At 42.4% G+C, this 22,784-nt stretch overlaps 1 protein-coding gene across 1 annotated transcript in view; it reads right to left on the bottom strand.

Moving 5' to 3' along the window:
* Positions 1 to 6,493: 6,493 nt before the first annotated feature.
* The window catches only part of SOS1 (SOS Ras/Rac guanine nucleotide exchange factor 1), a 117,232-nt gene continuing 100,941 nt past the window's right edge, over positions 6,494 to 22,784 (bottom strand). The window contains exons 11-22 of the mRNA XM_077282954.1: positions 22,586 to 22,667; positions 22,260 to 22,382; positions 20,385 to 20,488; positions 20,055 to 20,277; positions 19,345 to 19,464; positions 15,055 to 15,217; positions 12,206 to 12,323; positions 11,117 to 11,289; positions 9,566 to 9,682; positions 8,298 to 8,562; positions 7,628 to 7,746; positions 6,494 to 7,224 (exon numbers count right to left, since the gene is read on the bottom strand). Of these exons, the coding sequence (XP_077139069.1) occupies positions 6,730 to 7,224; positions 7,628 to 7,746; positions 8,298 to 8,562; positions 9,566 to 9,682; positions 11,117 to 11,289; positions 12,206 to 12,323; positions 15,055 to 15,217; positions 19,345 to 19,464; positions 20,055 to 20,277; positions 20,385 to 20,488; positions 22,260 to 22,382; positions 22,586 to 22,667 (2,102 nt within the window). The 3' untranslated portion in view covers positions 6,494 to 6,729. The remainder of the gene's footprint in view (positions 7,225 to 7,627; positions 7,747 to 8,297; positions 8,563 to 9,565; positions 9,683 to 11,116; positions 11,290 to 12,205; positions 12,324 to 15,054; positions 15,218 to 19,344; positions 19,465 to 20,054; positions 20,278 to 20,384; positions 20,489 to 22,259; positions 22,383 to 22,585; positions 22,668 to 22,784) is intronic.

Here is a 22,784-nt window from a genome sequence, read left to right as displayed (position 1 = left end):
CTCTTGCTGCCTCCAGAAGCACGCATTGCTCAGAAGTCAGTTACCAAAATGCCTATTGTGGCAATAACCCATGGCAGCAATGGATCGTCCCGAAGAGCCCGCGGTAGAACCTTTCCCCACATATAACCTAGTCGGCGTAATTCCAATGTGTCATCCTGAACATAAGATCCTCAGATGCAGCTGTTGGGGACATACCTTACAAGCTTTAAGAAAATTAAATCTATTTAAAAAGGAACCTGTGAAACTAATCCCCCCCACACCACAAAGCAATAATATCACTGTGCAGTCTTTTAATAGACTGTTTATTCCATTATGACTCCAAAGTGCGGCTTCAGCAGTGAGAGATCAGGTTTTGAAGTTCAGTCTGGAAGTGCATTGAGGCGTGAGGATGCACTTACAGCTCCTTAGTCTCCGCTGTATTCCTAAACTAGCAGCCCCTGCCCCCTGGCTGATCAATTGGCAGTGTACAAGAGGAAACAGCCTGTCAGTCCTGCAGGGGAGGGTGCAGCCATGTAATACATCAGACCAAGAAGCTGTAAGTGCATCGTCATTCCTCAGTGCACTTCCACACAACTTCAAAACAAGATTTCTCACTGCTGAATCATAAAAGGATCGATTGACAAGTCAATTAAAGGGCTACACAGTCATAAATAGTTTAGGGCAGAGGCAGGGAGCCTCAGGCCCCAGGGCCATTTACGGCCCCCGAAGACCTTTTATCAGGCCCCTGAGCAGATTCTCAGGGACCAGATTCTTGGGCAGGGAGCTGTATTTTGATTACAACCAGCTCACTAATTTCTTCCTGCTCTGTTAGCACACACACACACACAGTGTTCACTACTGAACACTGAAGGGCATGCAATGAAAGATTGCGCCCTGACACCAGTGCCCGAGTCAGGATGCACTTTGTGGGCAGAGTTTGTACGACCCCGAAGGATGGTATCAATATCCAAATGACCCTTCAAAGAAAGAAAAAAAAAAATCCCCACCCCTGGTTTAGGGGTTCACACAGGTTCCCCATCAAGAGATTCTAATTCTACATTATTACATAAGTATGTATTTCGCTTGTAAGTTAACCAGCTCATGACCAGGCCATTTTCTCCCTTTCCTGACCAGGAATATTTTCTGGTTTTAGTGTACATGCATTTAATGGCTCTAAAAAAAAAAATGTAATTGTTCGGATAGTCAAATTATTTTTGCCTTTTTTCATGATACATGGGGCTTAATTTGTATAATTTTTTTTTAATGGGATTAAAGTACAGAAAAATAGGAAGTACATGTCTATTTTTTTTTTTTTTTTTAAATAACCACAAGGGACTAGTAAAAACTTTTAGGCTGTGTGCCCACGTTCAGGATTTTCAGCGTTTTTTTCCGCTATTAAAACGCTTAAAAAAACATACATATGCATCCCATCATTTATAATGCATTCCAGAATTTTTGTGCGTATGTTGCGTTTTTTTCCGCGAAAAAAACGCAGCATGTTCATTAATTTTTCGCGTTTTTACTGCTATTTACGTGTGCACATAGCCTTAAAATTGAGTTCCCCTGTATGTGTTTATTTTAACCCCTTCACACTCCATGACGTATTGTTACATAATGAAGAGTGTCAGGGACTCAGTAGCAGAGGATGCTACAGAGGCCAGATGCAGGCTAGATTATATAAGGCTCCTCTCACATTGCATTCTTTGCCATAGTTACATAGTTATTAAGGTTGAAGGAAGACTAAGTCCATCTAGTTCAACCCATAGCCTAACCTAACATGCCCTAACATGTTGATCCAGAGGAAGGCAAAAAAAAACCCATGTGGCAAACAGTAAGCTCCACCATGGGGAAAAAAATTCCTTCCCGACCCCACATACGGCAATCAGACTAGTTCCCTGGATCAACACCCTAACAAGGAATCTAGTGTATATACCCTGTAACATTATACTTTTCCAGAAAGGTATCCAGTCCCTTCTTAAATTTAAGTAACAAATCACTCTTTACAACATCATACGGCAGAGAGTTCCATAGTCTCACTGCTCTTACAGTAAAGAATCCGCGTCTGTTATTATGCTTAAAACTTTTTTCCTCCAGACGTAGAGGATGCCCCCTTGTCCCTGTCTCAGGTCTATGATTAAAAAGATCATCAGAAAGGTCTTTGTACTGTCCCCTCATATATTTATACATTAACATAAGATCACCCCTTAGCCTTCGTTTTTCCAAACTAAATAGCCCCAAGTGTAATAACCTATCTTGGTATTGCAGACCCCCCAGTCCTCTAATAACCTTGGTCGCTCTTCTCTGCACCCGCTCCAGTTCAGCTATGTCTTTCTTATACACCGGAGACCAGAACTGTGCACAGTATTCTAAGTGTGGTCGAACTAGTGACTTGTATAGAGGTAAAATTATGTTCTCCTCATGAGCATCTATGCCTCTTTTAATGCATCCCATTATTTTATTTGCCTTAGTAGCAGCTGCCTGACACTGGCCACTGAATACGAGTTTGTCATCCACCCATACACCCAGGTCTTTTTAATTGACGGTTTTGCCGAGAATTTTAGAATTAACCACAGTTATACATCTTATTACTTCTACCCAAGTGCATGACCTTGCATTTATCCCCATTAAAGCTCATTTGCCACTTATCAGCCCAAGCTTCTAGTTTACACAAATCATCCTGTAATATAAAATTGTCCTCCTCTGTATTGATTGCCCTGCAGAGTTTAGTGTCATCTGCAAATATTGAAATTCTACTCTGAATGCCCCCTACAAGGTCATTAATAAATATGTTAAAAAGAAGAGGGCCCAATACTGACCCCTGTGGTACCCCACTACTAACTGCGACCCAGTCCGAGTGTGATACATTAATAACCACCCTTTGTTTCCTATCCCTGAGCCAGCTCTCAACCCACTTGCACATATTTTCCCCTATCCCCATTATTCTCATTTTATGTATCAACCTTTTGTGTGGCACCGTATTAAAAGCTTTTGAAAAGTCCATATACACTACATCTACTGGGTTCCCTTGGTCCAGTCCGGAACTTACCTCTTCATAGAAGCTGATCAAATTAGTCTGACATGATCGGTCCCTAGTAAACCCGTGCTGATACTGGGTCATGAGGTCATTCCTCTTCAGATACTCCAGCATAGCATCCCTTAGAATGCCCTCCAGGATTTTACCCATAGTAGAGGTTAAACTTACTGGCCTATAATTTCCGAGTTCAGTTTTTGTCCCCTTTTTGAATATTGGCACCACATTTGCTATACGCCAGTCCTGTGGTACAGACCCTGTTATTATGGACTCTTTAAAGATTAAAAATAATGGTCTATCAATGACTGTACTTAATTCCTGCAGTACTCGGGGGTGTATCCCATCCGGGCCCGGAGATTTGTCAATTTTTGTGATTTTTAGACGCCGCTGTACTTCCTGCTGGGTTAAGCAGGTAACATTAAATTGGGAATTATTATCACTAGTCATATTGGCTGCCATGGGATTTTCTTTTCTAAATACTGATGAAAAAAAGTCATTTAGCATATTGGCTTTTTCCTCATCCTCATCCACCATTTCCCCCAGACTATTTTTAAGGGGGCCAACACTATCATTTTTTAGTTTCTTACTATTTATGTAGTTAAAGAATATTTTGGGATTATTTTTACTCTCTCTGGCAATGAGTCTCTCTGTCTCAATCTTTGCTGCCTTGATTTGCTTTTTACAGAATGTATTTAATTTTCTGTATTTATTTAATGCCTCATCACCATCTACTTCCTTTAATTCTCTAAATGCTTTCTTTTCGTCCCTTATTGCGCCCCTTACAGCTCTATTTAGCCATATTGGTTTCCTCCTACTTCTAGTATGTTTATTCCCATACGGTATATACTGTGCACAGGTCCTATCCAGGATGCTAATAAACGTCTCCAATTTTCTTTGTGTATTTTTATGCCTCAGGATATCGTCCCAGTTAATTGCACCAAGATCCTCTCTCATCCGTTGAAAATTTGCCCTCCTGAAGTTTAGTGTCCTTGTCACCCCTCTACTACACATCTTATTAAAGGAGACATATTCAGGGGCCCGGTCGGGGTTTATGTCTGAACCTCCCCTGAAGAACAGGATTTGGGTATATGTGCTGATGGGACCATTGAATATAATGGTGCTGACAAAGTCACACTGCTGCGTCCGAGTGTCTACCTCCAGTAGGCGTATACACCTGAAAATTATGCAGACAGATCATACTTTGACTCCCTTGGCACCATTATGGTCAATGGCCCAGTCACAGCATACGCTCGAATCCCGTTTTTAAGCACCGCAACCCAGCATGGACGTTCGTTTTGGCTCCCATCAGCTCCCCTGGAAAGATATGGCAGGTAGTCGATGGCTTGCTATGACAATGAGGGCCACTTGAACCTGTCAGGTGAGCCATTCTGTGATGTTCAGTGTGGTTGGGCAACATAAGAGGCTGTCATTTTTAATTTTACATGGTATTGCTGTATATTGTACAAGTGATAGAAGGTTATAGTCCCTGAAGGGGACGAAAAAAATTAAAAATAGAAAAAAAGTTGTTAAAATCTAAAATTTATATATAAAAATTATATATAAAAATTTGCATTATCCCTCCTTTTCTCCAAAAAAATTAAAAAAACAAAAACATATTTGGTGTCACTGTGTCTGGAAAAGTTAGATCTAACAAAGTATAAAATTAACAACGCTGATGGGTGACCACCGTAATGTGAAAAAAAAAAAAAATCAAAACACTGGTTTTTCGGTTGCTGCTATGGTCCTAAAAAATGCAATAATCAGGGATCAAAGTATAGAATGTAACAGAAAATTGTATAAGTAAAAACACCAGCTCGCCACGCAAAAACATGCCCCCCCATCTACAGTAGCTCCATACATACCTATACCTATTTGGCATCTCTAATCGTACGGATCTGATTTTACTGTACAATGAATGCATTAAATAAAAAACTAAAAACTAAATCTTGGCATTGCATTATTTTTTTCTCAACGTGTCACCCGCACTTGGAATTTGTTTTGCTATTTTCCCTTATTCTGGATGGTAAAATGGTGTCACTCAAGACTACACCTTGTCCCGTAAGAAACATGCCCTCATATATGTCTGATGTCAGTGCAAGAGTAATACAATTATAGCTATTAAAAAAAGAAAAAAAAAAAAAGAAGAGGAAACAAAACAGTCAGCTTCTTTTTTTTCTTATGTTTTGTTTATGCTCCCCCCCTTTATTCTTGCTTTATTTTCTTTCTCACTTCTTTTACTCTCGCTAAGATTTTTGGGGGGCATTGTAACATATTAATACATTCCTTTGATAACTGATTTTCCCTGTAACTAGCGCTGGTATATTAGCCCTAGCTACAGGGGAAAGCAGGGGGAGCGGACAAGGTCTCCTAGAGCCCAGCAGCTGTTCTTCTCTTCCTACACCTAGTGATCTCATGATCACTGGATCCTGGAGGAAATGCTGTGCTTCCTAATCTCTATACACATGCACTGGTCCAGAGCTGTGTAGAAAGAGATCAAGAAGGTAAACATGGTAATAAACCAGGTTTATCCTCTCTGTGGGGAGTCCGGCTGTGTCTGGCAGGCGGCTCCCCACTCCCACAAGCTCCTTACATTGTGTGACACTTTAAAACGTCAGTGCAGAGTAAAGTGTGGACTTCCTGCTTTATAGACTATGGGCTGTCCAGAAGTATTTCACTTGATGTTGCTTAAGCATGTACCCCTCTGCGACACTTTTTTTGTAGATGTATATAATAAACTCATCCAATGGAGAATAACTAATGTCCATGGGCCTGCAACCGTGAACCGCTCCAGAAGGGCATCAACAGCAACAGTGCAAGGGGAACAAACACGAAAATGAAGACTGAAAGTAATCCATCGCAGCAGGAGCACATACACCATAAGCAGCTGTCACACATAGCTTTGCTACTGTTTAATGATAAGACTGTTTCTCGTGTTTGAAGGCAATAATTACACATTCTCCCAGCTAAATTGTTTTTTTTTAAACTGGTGCCATGATTGAGAGATATATATATATATATATATATATATATATATATATATATATATATATATATATATATATATATATATATATATATATATATATATATATATATATATATATATATATATAGAATTAAAAAAAAAAAAAAAAAGTACCTCTTTGCGGAGGCAGGTACCAAAAGAACACATGGAACATTCTGTAAACTGAATGGGGCAATACAGCGCTATACTTTACTCTTATAAAGTCGGGTACCACAGATAGTCATCACAAAGCTTCATTGTGACTTCTAAAAAGAAGGTTAAAGCAGAGGCACGAAGCAAAAGAGAATTTATGTAGGATATAAACATCCCTGTTCAGATATATCCATACATATATATATATATATATATATATGTATATACACATATATATATATATTTATGTGTGTAAAAAAAAGTGCATAATATTCGGGTTTGTATCTCACTGACATTATGTGGCCACAAAGCGCACGGTTCCCACCTTTTCTAAGTGTTTGTCAAACTTTAATGGTTCTCACAAGATTTGCTCCTGCCTGACCAACAGTCTTCTCTTTATAATGGTGCAATATGCATCCGGGAGGAATAGCAGTGACACGGGATGTCCCTTTTGTCGTTTAATGCGACAGTCATGGCGTTCGCCGCCGTTACAGTTTAGTCCTTTTTAGCGATCATTCATGTGAAGAGACGAGTTTTTAGTGTTTAGAATACACTATCGGTATTACAAAGAATTGGCGTTTTCCAACAACGGGGGGCCATCCCTGTGAATAGATGGGTGTGGAGGCTCCCGCTTATAAGTTTTTGGGGGGAGCTTTGGGATAGGCTGAGAAGTGCTTTGTCTGGGTGGCACAGGAGGCCCAGTCATTGGGGGCAATTCAAGATCTTGCACTATTAAGGAGGGAGAAGGCAGATGTCTTCTTGGTCCAAGGGGGGATGGAGTCTGTGGTGGAGGTGGGGTGAACGGTGAAGGACTGTAAGGGAAGAACGTGGTCGCGTGTTCACTTTTCCGTCCTAACGGAGGAGGCTGAAGATGGAGAGGTGAGCTTGTGAAGACATCAGGGGTGCGCACTGGTTCTCGCGGTGGTAGAAGTGGGGGGCTCTCGGGTCCTTCAGAAACTGAAGAGCGTTCAGACAGTGGATACCGCGGAGAGTACACTTTTGTTGTAGGTTGCCGAGGCGGGATTGCTGGAGGGCTGTCCGTATGTTTAGACATGATCTGAAAATAAAAATATATAATGAAAATGTCACCCATCTATATACATTATTATTATTATTATTATTATTATTATTATTATTGTTTATTTATATAGCACCATTAATTCCATGGTGCTGTACATGAGAAGGGGTTACATCAAAATACAAATATCACTTACAGTAAACAAAACTAACAATGACAGACTGGTACAGCGGGAAGAGGACCCTGCCCTTGCGGGCTTACAATCTACAGGTTCAGACCCACAGGGTGAGGCCTAAAGAAAGAAAAAAAACTCACTACAAGTGCAGGTAAGCAAAGCAACTAGAAGCTTGTTGGATATTGAGACTTGGGCAACACTTGATGTCTTAAAACTAAAGAATTTGTAAGAAAAATAAAGATACATTGTGGCAGGTTATTGTTTTACCTTTGAAGGGGACGACTCTGTTGGGGCAGATTCCGGCCTTCTGCGAGGAGGAACAGGTGGAGGAACTTGCATTTCATCACAGGTCTTAGGGAAATTAATTGAAGATACCGATGCAGAGCCTGAGGAGGATTCCACGTACACAGAAGGGTTAATGTATTGCTCAGAACACGGGAAAGATACAGTGATAAACCAGCGATGATTTTCATCACTTTAGGAATTGACCTATAAATGGATAGTGCCACTATACAGCACCCAGACAGTGTCGGTCCTAAAAGAGTATTCTAGTAAAAACAACTTCATTATCCACTTGAGGGGTGATAATTGTTATACCACTGTGGTCCAACCATTGAGACCCTCACTGACAACCACAACTAGATACCCGTGTTGCTGGATTTCCCCAGCAACAAGATTGCGGCTACAAGGAATTACATGGAGTGGCCTTTACAACTAATTTTTTTGGGTAGCCAATGTCTTAGTGGATTGCAAGCCCCAATGAGACAGGACTACATCCAGGTATGGTCAAATTAAGTTTTGAGGATAACCACTAAAAAAAAAAAAATAATCTTGTACCTAAATTTTATTTAGAAAAATCATAAAATAAATTCTGTTCATTGATAAGTAACTAATGAACATGCAGACGAATGCTGGGAAAAAAACCCCAAAAACCTACGTGAATGAAATGGGCTTGAAGGGTCCGAATCGAAGACGCTGCAGACATCAGTCGTACTGGAGGCAGCAGAAGGCGGCGGGGGAGTCAGTGGCGTCCTGGGAGAATTCGGGGCGGATGCTGTACTCTCTGTTTCGCTCTCAGGGATGCGACTGTAGCTGATTTTCCTGGGCTCCTGCTGTAATGGAGTAGGGTGCCTCATGGTGCCTGGTCTTGGGTTTGATGGCCGCACACCAGGTGACTTGAGGGGATAGGTGTACTTTTTATGCTGAGAAAAAACAAAACAACACAAAATAATATTTAAAGACTGAAGAACAAACAGCTTAAAAGGGCTTCCAATTTCTGTACCAATATCCCATCAATTATAGATCAATGGGGATCCAACGTTCCGGACAGTACAAAGCCGAAATACTAGAGAAAGCCACTGTTAAAAGTGCAGCGCTTCGCCTTGTAACCTGGTAATCGATGGAACAGATAAAGCGTGTATCTACACTGGTGATTATCGGCAACACGCTGCCAAAATGCTCAGTGAAAAGATATGTCAGATTGGTTATAATCATCGTTTCCATCAGCAGATCATCCTGTGTAAATAGGACACGTGCTGCCGAGAACAATGATATTCTCTGCGCACACAACAATCATCCTTTGTGCATGAAAGTGCGGTTAGCTTTCCGATCGGTGTGTTTATGGTCAATCAGCGGTTGTTTAAAAGGACGCCGTCAGCACAGAATGAGTGTTCACACCAGGTACAGGCGCTCTGTTATTCTCCATTTACCTCCACCCTTCTCTCACTCAATGGACCAGAGCTGTCAATCAAACACTCCCAATCCAATTTTCATAGCATATATTAAGGATATCAAGTCCACATGCGTTAGAATTTCTTTATGTTTGCTCCCCGTGGAAACGTACCCCAAAAGTTTGTTGACCATATTTTGACTAGGATTTTGCAGCAGGTCCCCCTCCAAAAATCCACAACACTTCCAATGTTCTTTAAATAAGTTTTGCAATGATTTCAATAGGAGACCACACTTATGTTTTTTTTTATGTTCAAATATAAAAAACACATGGTAAAAAAAGGCTATAAGTAAATTCTTGGGAGTTTTTGTTGGAGAAATCCTCTGAAGCCCAACATAAAAACAGCATAAAAAAGCCCTGAACACCACTTCAGGTTTCCGAGCCAGATTTATTTGGCAGAAAAATACTTCTGGAAATACTCCCTGCAAACAGACCCCAAAGGTGGTGAAATCTGCTGGAAAAAACATTCAACTTACAAATCGTGGCAAAGTCTTTGCATTTCTTGGTTCAATTTCCAATGACTTCTTAAAGAGATAATCCTCAAACTCCTTCTCCGCGGTGTTGCCCATTGGATTCAAATTTTCAAAAAACCTCTGAAATGAATCACATTTTTATTCGTTACATTATTATTTGTATGAGTATGCAAATTGTGGTAGACGTGAGCCATTATCTACATGACAGATGAACATTATGCCTTCGAGTTCTCACTTGCACAGCGGGTACGGATCTACTTCACACCCAATTACCGTATATACTCGAGTATAAGCCGAGATTTTCAACCCACTTTTTTGGGCTGAAAGTCCCCCTCTCGGCTTATACTCGAGTCATACCCAGGGGTCGGCAGGGTAGCTGTCTAATTATACTCACCTGCTCCTGGCGCGGTCCCTGGCTCCCCTGCTTCTTCCTGTACTGAGCGGTCACATGGTACCACTCATTACAGTAATGAATATGCTGCTCCATCTCCCATAGGGGTGGAGCCGCATATTCATTACTGTAATGAGCGGTACCATGTGACCGCTCAGTACAGGAAGAAGCTGGCGGCGCCGGGGAAGAAAGGACTGCACCGCGCCAGGAGCAGGTGAGTATAACGGGGAGGGGGAGCGTTGCGCGATATTCACCTGCTCCTCGTTCCGGGCACCGTCTTCAGCAGTGACGCTCAGGTCAGAAGGCGCGATGATGTGGTTAGTGTGCGCCCTTTGCCTGAACGTCAGTGCAGAAGACGATGAAGATGGAGCGGTGCTGGAACGAGGAGCAGGTGAATATTGAAAGTGCAGGGGGCCTGAGCGACGGAGAGGTGAGTATGTGATTTTTTTTTTTATTGCAGCAACAGCAAATGGGGCAAGTGTCTGTATGGAGCATCTTATGGGGCCATAATCAACGTTTGTGCAGCACTATATGGGGCAAGTGTCTGTATGGAGCATCTTGTGGGGCCATAATCAACGTTTGTGCAGCACTATATGGGGCAAGTATCTGTATGGAGCATCTTATGGGGCCATAATGAACGTTTGTGCAGCATTATATGGGGCAAATGTCTGTATGGAGCATCTTATGGGGCCATAACGTTTGTGCAGCACTATATGGGGCAAATATCTTTATGGAGCATCTTATGGGGCCATAACATTTCTGCAGCATTATATGGGGCAAATGTCTGAATGGAGCATCTTATGGGGCCATTATTAACCTTTATGCAGGAATATATGGGGCATATTTTAATATGGAACATCTTATGAGGCCATCATAAACTGTATGGAGCATTATATGGGGCTCCTGATTCAATATGGATATTCAAAAACACTTAACCTACTGATGTCTCAATTAATTTTACTTTTATTAGTATCTATTTTTTACTTCTGACATTTACCGGTAGCTGCTCCATTTCCCACCCTAGGCTTATACTCGAGTCATTAAGTTTTCCCAGTTTTTTTGTGGCAAAATTAGGGGGGTTGGCTTATACACGGGTCGGCTTATACTCGAATACATACGGTAATACGATTTTTGCGGTCGTCATTATACCCATTTCCAATTACCCGGATGTCAGCCTCCACTTGTAAACAGTATGGCTGATTTTGGTACTGTTGGATTTCCCCTGTGATCTCAGCCACTTTTCTCCGTTTGCTGAAGTTCACCAGTTCTTTCCCATGCCTCTTCAGAAAGTCAGGATTGCCTTCTTCTGTTTTTAAAATGTTAGTCAAATAAATTCCTGAAATAAAAGATTTCAATATGTGATTATTAGCTACTTGCATAACTTGAATATTTAAAAGGAATTTCCAAATTTTGTTTTATACTCCATAGTTTTGGCAAGGATGAAAATATCTAAGTGAGCTTTACTCTCTGCTACTGCCCTGGTCTTTGCTGACAGGTTGCAGAGGTATCACGGGCAAATACAAGACAAGCACTGCAGTAACCACGGGGATCCACAGTAATGCCAAGGAGGGCAGTAGTAATAGTAGTAGTACAGCGGGCGGGGACAGCAGCGGTAAGGCTGCACTGAGGCCACGTGCGGGCGGAGGGCAGTAGCGATAATGCTGCACTGAGGCCACGTGCGGGCAGAGGGCAGTAGCGATAATGCTGCACTGAGGCCACGTGCGGGCAGAGGACAGTAGCGATAATGCTGCACTGAGGCCACGTGCTGGCGGGAGGGCAGCAGCGGTAATGCTGCACTGAGGCCACGTGCGGGCAGAGGACAGTAGCGATAATGCTGCACTGAGGCCATGTGCGGGCAGAGGACGCGATAATGCTGCACTGAGGCCACGTGCGGGCAGAGGACAGTAGCGATAATGCTGCACTGAGGCCACGTGCTGGCGGAGGGCAGCAGCGGTAATGCTGCACTGAGGCCACGTGCGGGCAGAGGGCAGTAGCGATAATGCTGCACTGAGGCCACGTGCGGGCAGAGGACAGTAGTGATAATGCTGCACTGAGGCCACGTGCTGGCGGGAGGGCAGCAGCGGTAATGCTGCACTGAAGCAGCAGTTGGTGTGTAAAGTTCAGCTTGTTACTCTTATTTTTTTTTTACGTCATAGGCTTGCGGAGGTTAAAAAGAATTATCTAAATTCATGTAAATTAAAATGAATTTAAAATGATCTAAACAACATGCTAGTTCGCCGAGTTCTACTTACCGCAGAAAGGCACACATGGTGGATTAATTGACCTGAGCTTAGCCAAATATTTCTTCTGGTGGTCCTCACTCAATTCGTGAGCTTCTTCTAGGATCTTCCTCTGACGACTAGGAACTTGCTATACAAAAATATATAGTAAAAGAGACATTCATGACAAATCTAAAACAGAAGACAAAGCAAGAATTAGGCTCCTTTACATGTGATCAACAAATGCATGGACACGTGCCACCCCACTGGAGGTCAAGTTCAGTGGTGTCCGTCAGATGAAGCCTCCAACACTGACGTACTGTCCGGCCATACCGGAGCTGTGCCCGTGTGCCATAACAGCTGCCAGTGAATTTTATTTGCACATTAAAAATGATGATAATCCTGGAGCCAACCATAAACTGATTGTGCTGGTCGCACATGGACATAGTCCAGTTTGGAAACCGTTTATGGCAATCGCATCACTCTCCACACATCTCTGTCTGCCCAGTGTCTAACGACCAATAACCTATGTACACAGCGATAAACTCCAGAATATGACAGGTCACATATGTACCTAAAAGAACCTAGACAGACAGATACTGTATATATATGTATACACTGGTAAGATGGCCTCTTCTCACCTCTCTAGGTTTCTCCGTTAGCACGGGTATGTGATCTTCCATGCAGCAAAAACCTACAGATGTCTTTCTTGGCGTCCCTTTTCCATCTTCTCCTCCACCTTAAGGTTACCAAAGTCTACGGTTGACCAAAATCCTTCAGCAAGCTGCTGATTTTCAACTTCACAATGTTACAGACAAAGGACCCAAGCATCACGAGAAGAGGATATATACCAGTGAGGCTGTACACCAATATATTCAGTATATTGTCAGATGCTGGAGTTTATCACTCTGGGCATATGTTATCGGTTGCTGGACCGTGTACAGATGGAGATTGTTACCATTGCCACAAACTGTTTCAAGAGTTAGTTCATGAGCGCCCAGTAGATAGCTTAAACATTTCACTTTTTGCTCATTGATGTATATTTTCATATTAGTTTTGGCTTTTGTTTACATAAGCTTTAACACATTGAAATATATATTTGAATATCAGGATATCTTCCCTAATAGAAAAGAAAAGGCAAAATAAATCAGTAAAAGTGTTTATACAAAAAAAAAAAAGAAAAAGTATTTTTCTTTTATTTCCAATAAACAATTTACAAAATAGAGATATTTGGAATTCCTTAAAAGGAACATGTCCGGCCCCAGAACCTCCGGCAGTTGGGTCTACCCATCTAAGTACCCTGCCTTACATTGGACACAAACAGATCTTTACAAAAAGTATTTGTAAAGTCCATTTAGGATATATAAATGAGGGCTTGGACTAGTTGATGGGGGGCTAGTGTCCCCAGACTAGTCGGCCCACTTAAATGTTATAATGACCTTGTGGGTGTGATAATATAGCTTGCAAGCACCGACAAGTCATGAAGACCTCCGATCATGAGCAGTGTGCCTCTCTGAAGCTGGGACGCGTTCACCCGGCTTCAGAGGATCACTGCAATGAGGGAAGGTATGTATAGCGCTAGCCAAGACGCCAGCCCTTGCAAATCATGTTATCACGCCCACATGTTGCTTTATAACATCTAAGTGGGCGCCGACTAGTCTGGGGACACTAACCCCCCCGTCAACTAGTCAAAGGCTTCATTTATATATCATAAATGGACTTTAGAAATACTTTTTGTAAAGATCTGTTTGTGTGTAATGCAATAAAGGGAATGTTAGGCGGGGAACTTACATATGCAGACACAACTGCTGGTGGTTCTGTGGGATGGGGCGCCTGACAGGTTCCCTTTAAGGAGTAACTGTTTTAAAGTTTATTTTATAAACCAAAAGTACACATGAAAAAACTTTGTAAAATACATCATCAGAAATATCGGCTTCTTTCTCCTACTGGATTGAATTTTCATGATCAGTTCATGGGTAAATTCTATATTCAGGGATGACAGAGTTTCCCATTACTGAGATGACAGTTGGTGCTTTTGCAATTCTACAGAGAAAGAGAGGGGTAAAGGAAGGAGGAGCTGGAGGCAGACAGACATTCTGCTGGGAGTTCTCCTAAAACATCAGTTACAGTTCTCCACAGAAGTTTATGGGCACCAACTGACATCTCCTATCTCCGTAATGGGAACGTCTGTATTCACTGAAGACAGATTTCATGCATGAATTAAGAATTCTGTAAGTGTAAGACCAGTCCGGCAGGAGAAAGAAGGATTTCTCTAATAAGACATATTACAAAGGATCTTATTTTCATGTGTACTACTGATTTACGAAATTAAAAAGGAGATTTTTGTGTACTCACCGTAAACTCTCTTTCTCTTAGCCACTAATTGGGGGACACAGGACCATGGCCATGACGGGATTACAGATGAAGAAAAGACTCCCGGCATGGCTCATTCCTCGGCCCCCTATTATGGGGTGCCCAGTTGAAGTCGAGATGGCTATTACCCATGTCGCTCCTTCCTCAGTCCCTCGGGTGCTGGTTCGAAGTCGAGACAACCCCTCCTTCCCCAATTCCTTTTGGTTTCTGGGTTGAGGTCGAGGCGAGGATAAAGCCCCCTGAAGGTGACAGGGCCGAGGAAGGAGCCATGCCGGGAGTCTCGCAGGAGACCCACTTTTCTTCATCCGTAATCCCGTCGAGGCCATGGTCCTGTGTCTGCCAATGAGGCGACAGAGTAAATTAAATTAAGGGTTACTCTTTAATAATTACAACCCATACACTACATTTAGCAAGGAGTATTAGGAGAAGAGCGCTACCGCGGTGTCTATGGAATGAATTAAATGTATAGATATTGGTAGTATAATGGCGCTATCACAGTATGCACCTACCTCAAAGGTGTTATCCAGCCTGTAAATTGGTGAGGAGTTCATGGCACTTACAACTTCAAGTACTCCATTAAAATTGTTCAGCTCCTGGAAAACCTGGAGGATTTCAATGATTCTGCTCACAACAACCACCCGCTCTTCAAGGTTTTCGGTTTCTACGATACATCTGTTAAAGAAAGAAAAAAAAAAAAAAAAAAAAGAAAAAGACGCAAAGCATAAATATATGAAAATCAGGAGGCACAGCAAACAAAAATGTCAGTAACAAGAGTGTCTCTTCTTCTTGGAGAAGTCTCTCATCTGGCTGACGCAAGATCGTTTTCTAGCTTTTAGTGGAGAGAATCTGAATATTTCCCCACAGAGAATTGCCTGTAAAATTTCCACCCACCATTTGGGCCTCTTCAATGACAATCAGTACTCCTAGCTAAACAATACAAAACTTTTAGTGATTTCATAAATAAATAATACACAAAATAAGAAACTTTATAATATAGCTTATCAGATAAATCAGCTTTCTCCTCCCGGTCTGATCTTATACTTTCAATTCAAGGGGAATATCTGTATTTAAAAGATAGACTCACATTACGGAGACAGGAGATGACACTTGGTGCTTATAAGATTCTATGGAGAAAGGAAGGTGGCAGAGGAGAGACACAAACATTTTGCTGCAAGTTCTCCTAAAACAACACAAAGTTTTTTTTTGTTTTTTTTTTACAACAGAATTAAAGTGTAACTAACACTACAGGAGAAGTTGCAGTAAAATGCCCGACACTAGCTCCTCCTCTATGTATAGACTCTTATAAGCACCAACTACCACCTCATCTCAGGAACGTCAACTTGTCTTCACTGAATGCAGAATTTACAGCTTTCACCCATGAATTGAGATTGAAAGGTCAGTCCACGAGGAGACAGAAGCAGATTCCTCGGAAAGATATATCACAAAGTTTCTTATTTTCATGTATACTATTGATTTATGAACTAAAAATGAATGGCCTAGTCTTATTTTCTTCCTGCAGCTCCACTGAGTATTTCACTTTTTTTTTTTAACGCTGTCATAAGGTCCCAGGGATATCGGCCTTTTCATTTACAAGGAGGCATAGCACACAGATTGATTATGCAGAGCAGCCAAAAGACATCCCTCAGGGAATCCTGTGAGTTACGCCCCCTGACCCCAACCTGTTGACAGGTCTTCTTTATAAGGTCTGTATCCCGAATGATAAAAAAAAAAAAAAGATAAGGAAAGACCAATTTAACTTATTGCAGTTTTTGCTTATTATTTGCGATGTTCAACATCCAGCTAATTTGTGACCAGTAGCCTCATTGTTGAATTTCATTTTCAGTACTTTTTAATGGAAGCATAAACACATTTATTGATGACATTAATGAGCACTATGTAATACCTTATTTCCCCTGCGGAGGCACTGCAAGGAAATGTAACTCTTGCTAGCAGGATTCCCCAAAGGTTACAGCTAGTGTTGAGCATTCCGATACCGCAAGTATCGGGTATCGGCCGATATTTGCTGTATCGGAATTCCGATACCGAGATCCGATACTTTTGTGGTATCGGGTATCGGTATCGAAACAACATTAATGTGTAAAATAAAGAATTAAAATAAAAAATATTGCTATACTCACCTCTCCGACGCAGCCTGCACCTTACCGAGGGAACCGGCAGCGTTGTTTGCTTAAAATTCGCGCTTTTCCTTCCTTACGCGAAGTCCCGGCTTGTGATTGGTCGCGCGCCGCCCATGTGGCCGGGACGCAACCAATCACAGCAAGCCGTGACGTAATTTTAGGTCCTTCAGGATTTTAAAATTACGTTCCGGCGTTGTGATTGGTTGCGTCGCGGTCACATGGGCGAGGCGACCAATCACAAGCCGTGATGTCACGGGAGGCTGGACACGCGCGCATTTTAAAATGCGCGCGTGTCCAGCCTCCCGTGACGTCACGGCTTGTGATTGGTCGCCTCGCCCATGTGACCGCGACGCAACCAATCACAACGCCGGAACGTAATTTTAAAATCCTGAAGGACCTGAAATTACGTCACGGCTTGCTGTGATTGGTTGCGTCCCGGCCACATGGGCGGCACGCGACCAATCACAAGCCGTGACGTCACGGAATGAAGAAAACGCGCGCATTTGAAGCAAAGAAGGCTCCCGGTTACGGCGGTAAAGTCCAGGGCGCGTCAGAGGGTGAGTATATCCCTATTTTTTTATTTTAATTCTTTATTTTACACATTTATATGGATCCCAGGGCCTGAAGGAGAGTTTCCTCTCCTTCAGACCCTGGGAACCATCAGGGATACCGTCCGATACATGAGTCCCATTGACTTGTATTGGTATCGGGTATCGGATTGGATCCGATATTTTGCCGGTATCGGACGATACTTTCCGATACCGATACTTTCAAGTATCGGACGGTATCGCTCAACACTAGTTACAGCTCATCAGTGGGGACTCCAGCATGGCTGAACGTTATGAGCTTATATAGAAAGGACACTTTGTGAGGCCGAGACGGTCAAAATACCTTTATGGCCACCATTCAAAGTGGACAACCCTTTTGAGAAAAATCATTTTTGTCGTTCATAACGCAGTTTAAAGAGGCTGTCTCAACAAGTTGAGTCCTTTTAGCCAGGAGACTGGTTTAGTACCCCCTGAGAACATTAAATATTGCTGGGAATTGTGGCTGGGCATACATTTTCCCTTCTGCCAAAAAGAGAGCGTGAGCCGCCCATTGTTAGGGTTTTGCTGGTTTACACCAGCTGATATTCGGGAATAAGCATTCCTACAGCCGCCCATGTGCGGATTATTGGCATGTGTAAAGGGTCCATAGAAGTTTATTTTTCTAGATTGCTGTTGATTGGAAACTTTGGGGCATGGGAGACCCAAGACAAAATTAAAAAGGTGGCAGAAAAGTCTCGATATTACAAAAACAATCAAAATCTAAATGTGTCCATATACAAATACAACAATCACACGAGAGGATGTGAGGTTTGCAGGAAACCGGTCTAATTAAATAGGTGCCAGATTTAGTTTCCAGGTATTACCAAGTAAACAGTTCTCCCTAAGTAGGTCATTTACAAGTTCCTTTTTGCCGCAATGTACGGTGATGGGCGCAGGAGCATAATGCTGGCGAAGTATTGGCAAAGCTCCATTATGGTACATTACACAACAACGTTTAAGGTCCATAAACATAAAGGAAGCACACAATGGAGAGTGAAGTCAGGAGTGGTCATTTCATTCTCCAAAACAGTAAGAGATGGTAAACATTGAGCTACAACGTGGGAAATATATTTATTGTTACAAAGGTCACCTACAATTTGTGTCACTGTTCCCAATAAAATCTAAAAAGAGAAAAACACAAAGCCTGAGAGAGAGAATCGACTCCCACAAGCCTGGGCTAGCGGCCATGTCAGTAGTCTGTGGCTGCCAGATAGATGGGAGCTCTGTGCACAGCCGCCTACTTTCCATCACCCCTGATTAGTAAGCCCGGCGTGATGTCATGCTGTAACGATAATGTCACACGGGGGGCTACGAATCAGAAGAGACAGACTACTGAAGGGGGCTGCTCAACCAAGGTTCGGCTGATCTCTACATAAAACCCATTTTTTTGTCCAAATATGAGTAATGCCTTCTTTTGCCCATCTTAAATCCTTGTTCAGCTTTCTCAATGTGTAAAGGTGTTAAAATAGTTTTCTGAGACTTAGATATTGAAGGCCTATCATTAGGCTAGGTCATAAATAAAAGATCCCAGGGGCCCGACTCCCAGCACCTCCACCGATCAGTTGACTGAAGGTGCTGCAGTTCATTGTGCAGAGGCTGTGAGTGGTCCAAATACAACAAATGGACATTACAGATAGGAATCCATTTGTAGGAAGAGCCAGATTCTTGACCTGCTAATACAGATCGCCCTCAGCATTGGTGGCGACATGGATGTTTCATGGTGGTATTGCCGAGTGCACAGCAGATTCTCTAGTGCCACCAAAAATCCATCCAATATTTTCTGTTGCACTTGTTACGGTGTGATGAACCCCATTCACGTGTAAGTAATGTTGATTGGCCTCAGATTTCAGTGCGGCATCAAGAGGATTCCACCCCGATATATGTGACTGGGGTCTAAGGCGGGTTTCGCACTAGCTGCTTTCAACTGTAAAAGTGACTCTACATAAGAAACCTCATCATCTTGGTTAGCAACATAGATCGGATACAAAATCTGAACGAGTGAATAAATAAGATGTAGATACTCAATGATGTTATGGATTAAAAAAAATAAATCAGAAAGTTAACGAAAACTTACTTTTCAAACCACAGGGTGAGGTTGGTTGTGTGTCTAATCATTTTTAAGAGGTTGGGGGAATCAATTTCTTTATCTTCTTTAGTCCATACGCTTCCGACAAGTTCAGAAGATTGAACCGCCCTACAAAGAGAAAAATATAGATCCATTGTCATGTAGGAATAAGTCTTTGGAAAGAAAGATATTTTTGGATTTCCTACATATAGAATAGAGACGTCTTTACCACATATGTTCTTAAGGAAGAAGGGGGGGTGCTAATAATTCCCATGAACAAAGCTTACATTAATAATAGGGTCTTCCAAGCCGTATAGTAATTGTTACAGCCATGCCTTCAAGTATTTATAGACCGACCATAATGAGAAGCAAGGACACTGGAGGAAACCTCTGTCCTATATGGCCCTATAAATGGCTCCTGATTAAAGGGAAATGCAATCAAAATAAAGGCGCCTTAAAGCACGTAAAAAACTTCTACTCAAAATAAAAGCAGGAATTGAGAAATCCGCAAGGTGAGATTAGTTCACTCAAAGAAAGTAAATGGCAGGAAAATCTGAACTTGTAGATGCATTTTAATAGACGAGTGGTTCTGCAACATATTCACGATCTACAATAGTTGTCAGTGAATTAAATCACGTTGCCATTATTAAGCTGTGGAACCTGCTCACACCTAAGAGTTTCTTATACTGAATCGATTTAATGAAAAATGTAATTTGTACCTGTATAAATCAGACTCCAGCAAAGTCAGCTGCCGAGCTATCTCGATGGGATGTAATGTAAGCAGTTCAAAGTTCTCTATCTGCCCGGGCCGACTAATGTGCCATTCTACAGAAGGTGGCAAGCTCTCAAATGTTATGTTGTGGCTAGGCCCATTGGCTTGCGCTTGCTTTTTCCGTTGAATGATCTTTGTGATTGATTCAACCCATTTTTTCATGGCTTTTCCTGCAGATATAAAACGTCATAAATAAAACTGCACGATAAAAATCACCGCTAACCTGTGCGAATCAGTTCTGTCATACAAGTAATATGTAGGAATCGTGGCATCATACCTCTGACTGTCCCAATAAACTCCTCCAGTCGCACTAACAGGTCTGCATCTCGCTCAAAGTCATAGAAATGGTGCTCCACCCAATGCCGGCAAACATTCAGAACTCTGAAAGTGAAGGATCGGATTCATTACACAGATGAGAAGAGCTGGCCATAGCTCATTAGGAATTATTGTGCTCATTCTTACATAGCTCCCGCAGATGTCAGAATTAGACTGTGTACAGAGCCAGAACGCCACAGCTCTGTATGGTGTAGAGGTCAATACCTGCTACTGTTACCCAACTTCTATTCAATGGAATGGGAGCTGAGCTGCAGTTCCAAAAAGAGGCCACTGGGTTACACCGTTTTCTTCCGGTTATCCTGATTAAAGCAGACTGGCGGGTTGCCAAGGGTCAGACCCCACTGTTTTGATATCGGTAACCTATCCTAAGGGTACCGTCACACAGTACCATTTTGATCGCTACGACGGCACGATCCGTGACGTCGCAGCGATCGTATGATTATCGCTCCAGCGTCGTAGACTGCAGTCACACGTTGCAATCACGGCGCTGGAGCGATGCCGAAGTCCCCGGGTAACCAGGGTAAACATTGGGTTACTAAGCGCAGGGCCGCGCTTAGTAACCCGATGTTTACCCTGGTTACCAGCGTAAAAGTAAAAAAACCAAACAGTACATACTTACATTCCGGTGTCTGTCCCCCGGCGCTGTGCTTCTCTCCACTGTGTAAGCAGCAGAGCCGGAAAGCAGAGCGGTGATGTCAGACGTCACAGATGTCGGCGCTCACAGTGCAGAGAAGTTGAGACGCCGGAGGACAGACACCGGAATGTAAGTATGTACTGTTTGGTTTTTTTTTTTACTTTTACGCTGGTAACCACGGTAAACATCGGGTTACTAAGCGCGGCCCTGCGCTTAGTTACCCGATGTTTACCTTGGTTACAAGCGAACACATCGCTGGATCGCTGTCACACACAACGATCCAGCGATGTCAGCGGGAGATCCAGCGACGAAAGAAAGTTCCATACGATCTGCTACGACATACGATTCTCAGCAGGATCCCTGATCGCTGCTGCGTGTCAGACACAGCGATATCGTATGGATATCGCTGGAACGTCACGGATCGTGCCGTCGTAGCGATCAAAGTGTGACTGTGTGACGGTACCCTTAGAACAAGCGATCAATATCAAAGTTCTGGACAATCCCTAATTGTCAAAGTGGTTCTTCAAGAATGTGACAAAAATGTCTGCCATCACATATTTCCAGCTACAATCCATCCTAGTCAGATGGCAGCTTGAAAAAACGCTGCTCGAGACATGTGTCTCAACTGTCAGAGGAAAAGCATTGTAAACAATCGTTCCTTATCTGCTTAAGGAGCGGAGCTGTAACGCAATTGTAAACCCATTTGTGCTCAGTCAGCCAAGGAGAAGTTAAGTTTATTTACTCCTGTTAGAGCCCTGCTCGGTGGCTCAATGAGCCGATGACATATGTTCATTCATCATGTTGCACCTCTGACAGGAGCAATGTTTCTTCAGGGAGCAACCCGCCCTGAAACAAAACCAGGATGGGTTGCCGTTTAAAATCTGTGACGGTGGCCTTTATCACATTAACAAAGAACCTGTTTAAAGATGCGCTACATGGCAAATCAGAACTATCAGAGCAGGAGATGCTATGGAAGGGCTCTCTCTCTCTTGTCATTCATAGCGAATCACCACAAAATCTGCATCCCCTCAATGTCATCAATTAGGCATATGGACAAGAACTGACTAAATGAGACAACCCCATTAAAGTCGACTCAAGCAAATACCTTCTAAATTTTCCCCAAGTGCCAAGTGTCATGCTAAAGGAAATGGAAAAAACAAAAACAGATTGTTAAAAACTTACCGCAACTGTACAGGTTGCACATATTCTTTTCTAAACCTCTTTAGCTCTGCACTGAGTGGTTGGTCTCCATTTTCCAAGGCAATTCTGTCTGCTTCACTTGGTTCAGGCTCTGGAATCTCAAACCTAGTGTTGGACAATTTGTAAAATTACAATGGCTGGGACAACTAAACATATATAAACCACAGAACTACACGATTTCTAATCCATCTACACATTGATTTATCTATAACAATATCATGCCAATACTAGATAATAAAAAAGTTCTGAGTAACGGAAATACAGTGTACGCTATATTGAGCCCTGGTCTCTTATTACAAAGGTCTTACCTTTCTATAAGAAGGCTCAGAAGTTCCTGTGGTTTGCAGAAAGATCTATAGGTTGTGAGAAATGTTCGCACAAAATTGGGATCTGAAAACAGAACGTCAACAGCACGTGAGGAAGCAAAACTTATTCAGAAAGTATTTAAGAATTCTCAGAATCTGAATAGTATGTAAGCATTTACGCATCGTGAGTCAAAGAGGGTAT

This window comes from Ranitomeya variabilis, chromosome 2 (genome assembly GCF_051348905.1).
Source record: "Ranitomeya variabilis isolate aRanVar5 chromosome 2, aRanVar5.hap1, whole genome shotgun sequence".
In the NCBI taxonomy this organism is placed as follows: Eukaryota; Metazoa; Chordata; class Amphibia; order Anura; family Dendrobatidae; genus Ranitomeya; species Ranitomeya variabilis.
The sequence above is the reverse complement of the archived record's forward strand: the minus strand, read 5'-3'. Positions and strand labels throughout refer to the sequence as shown.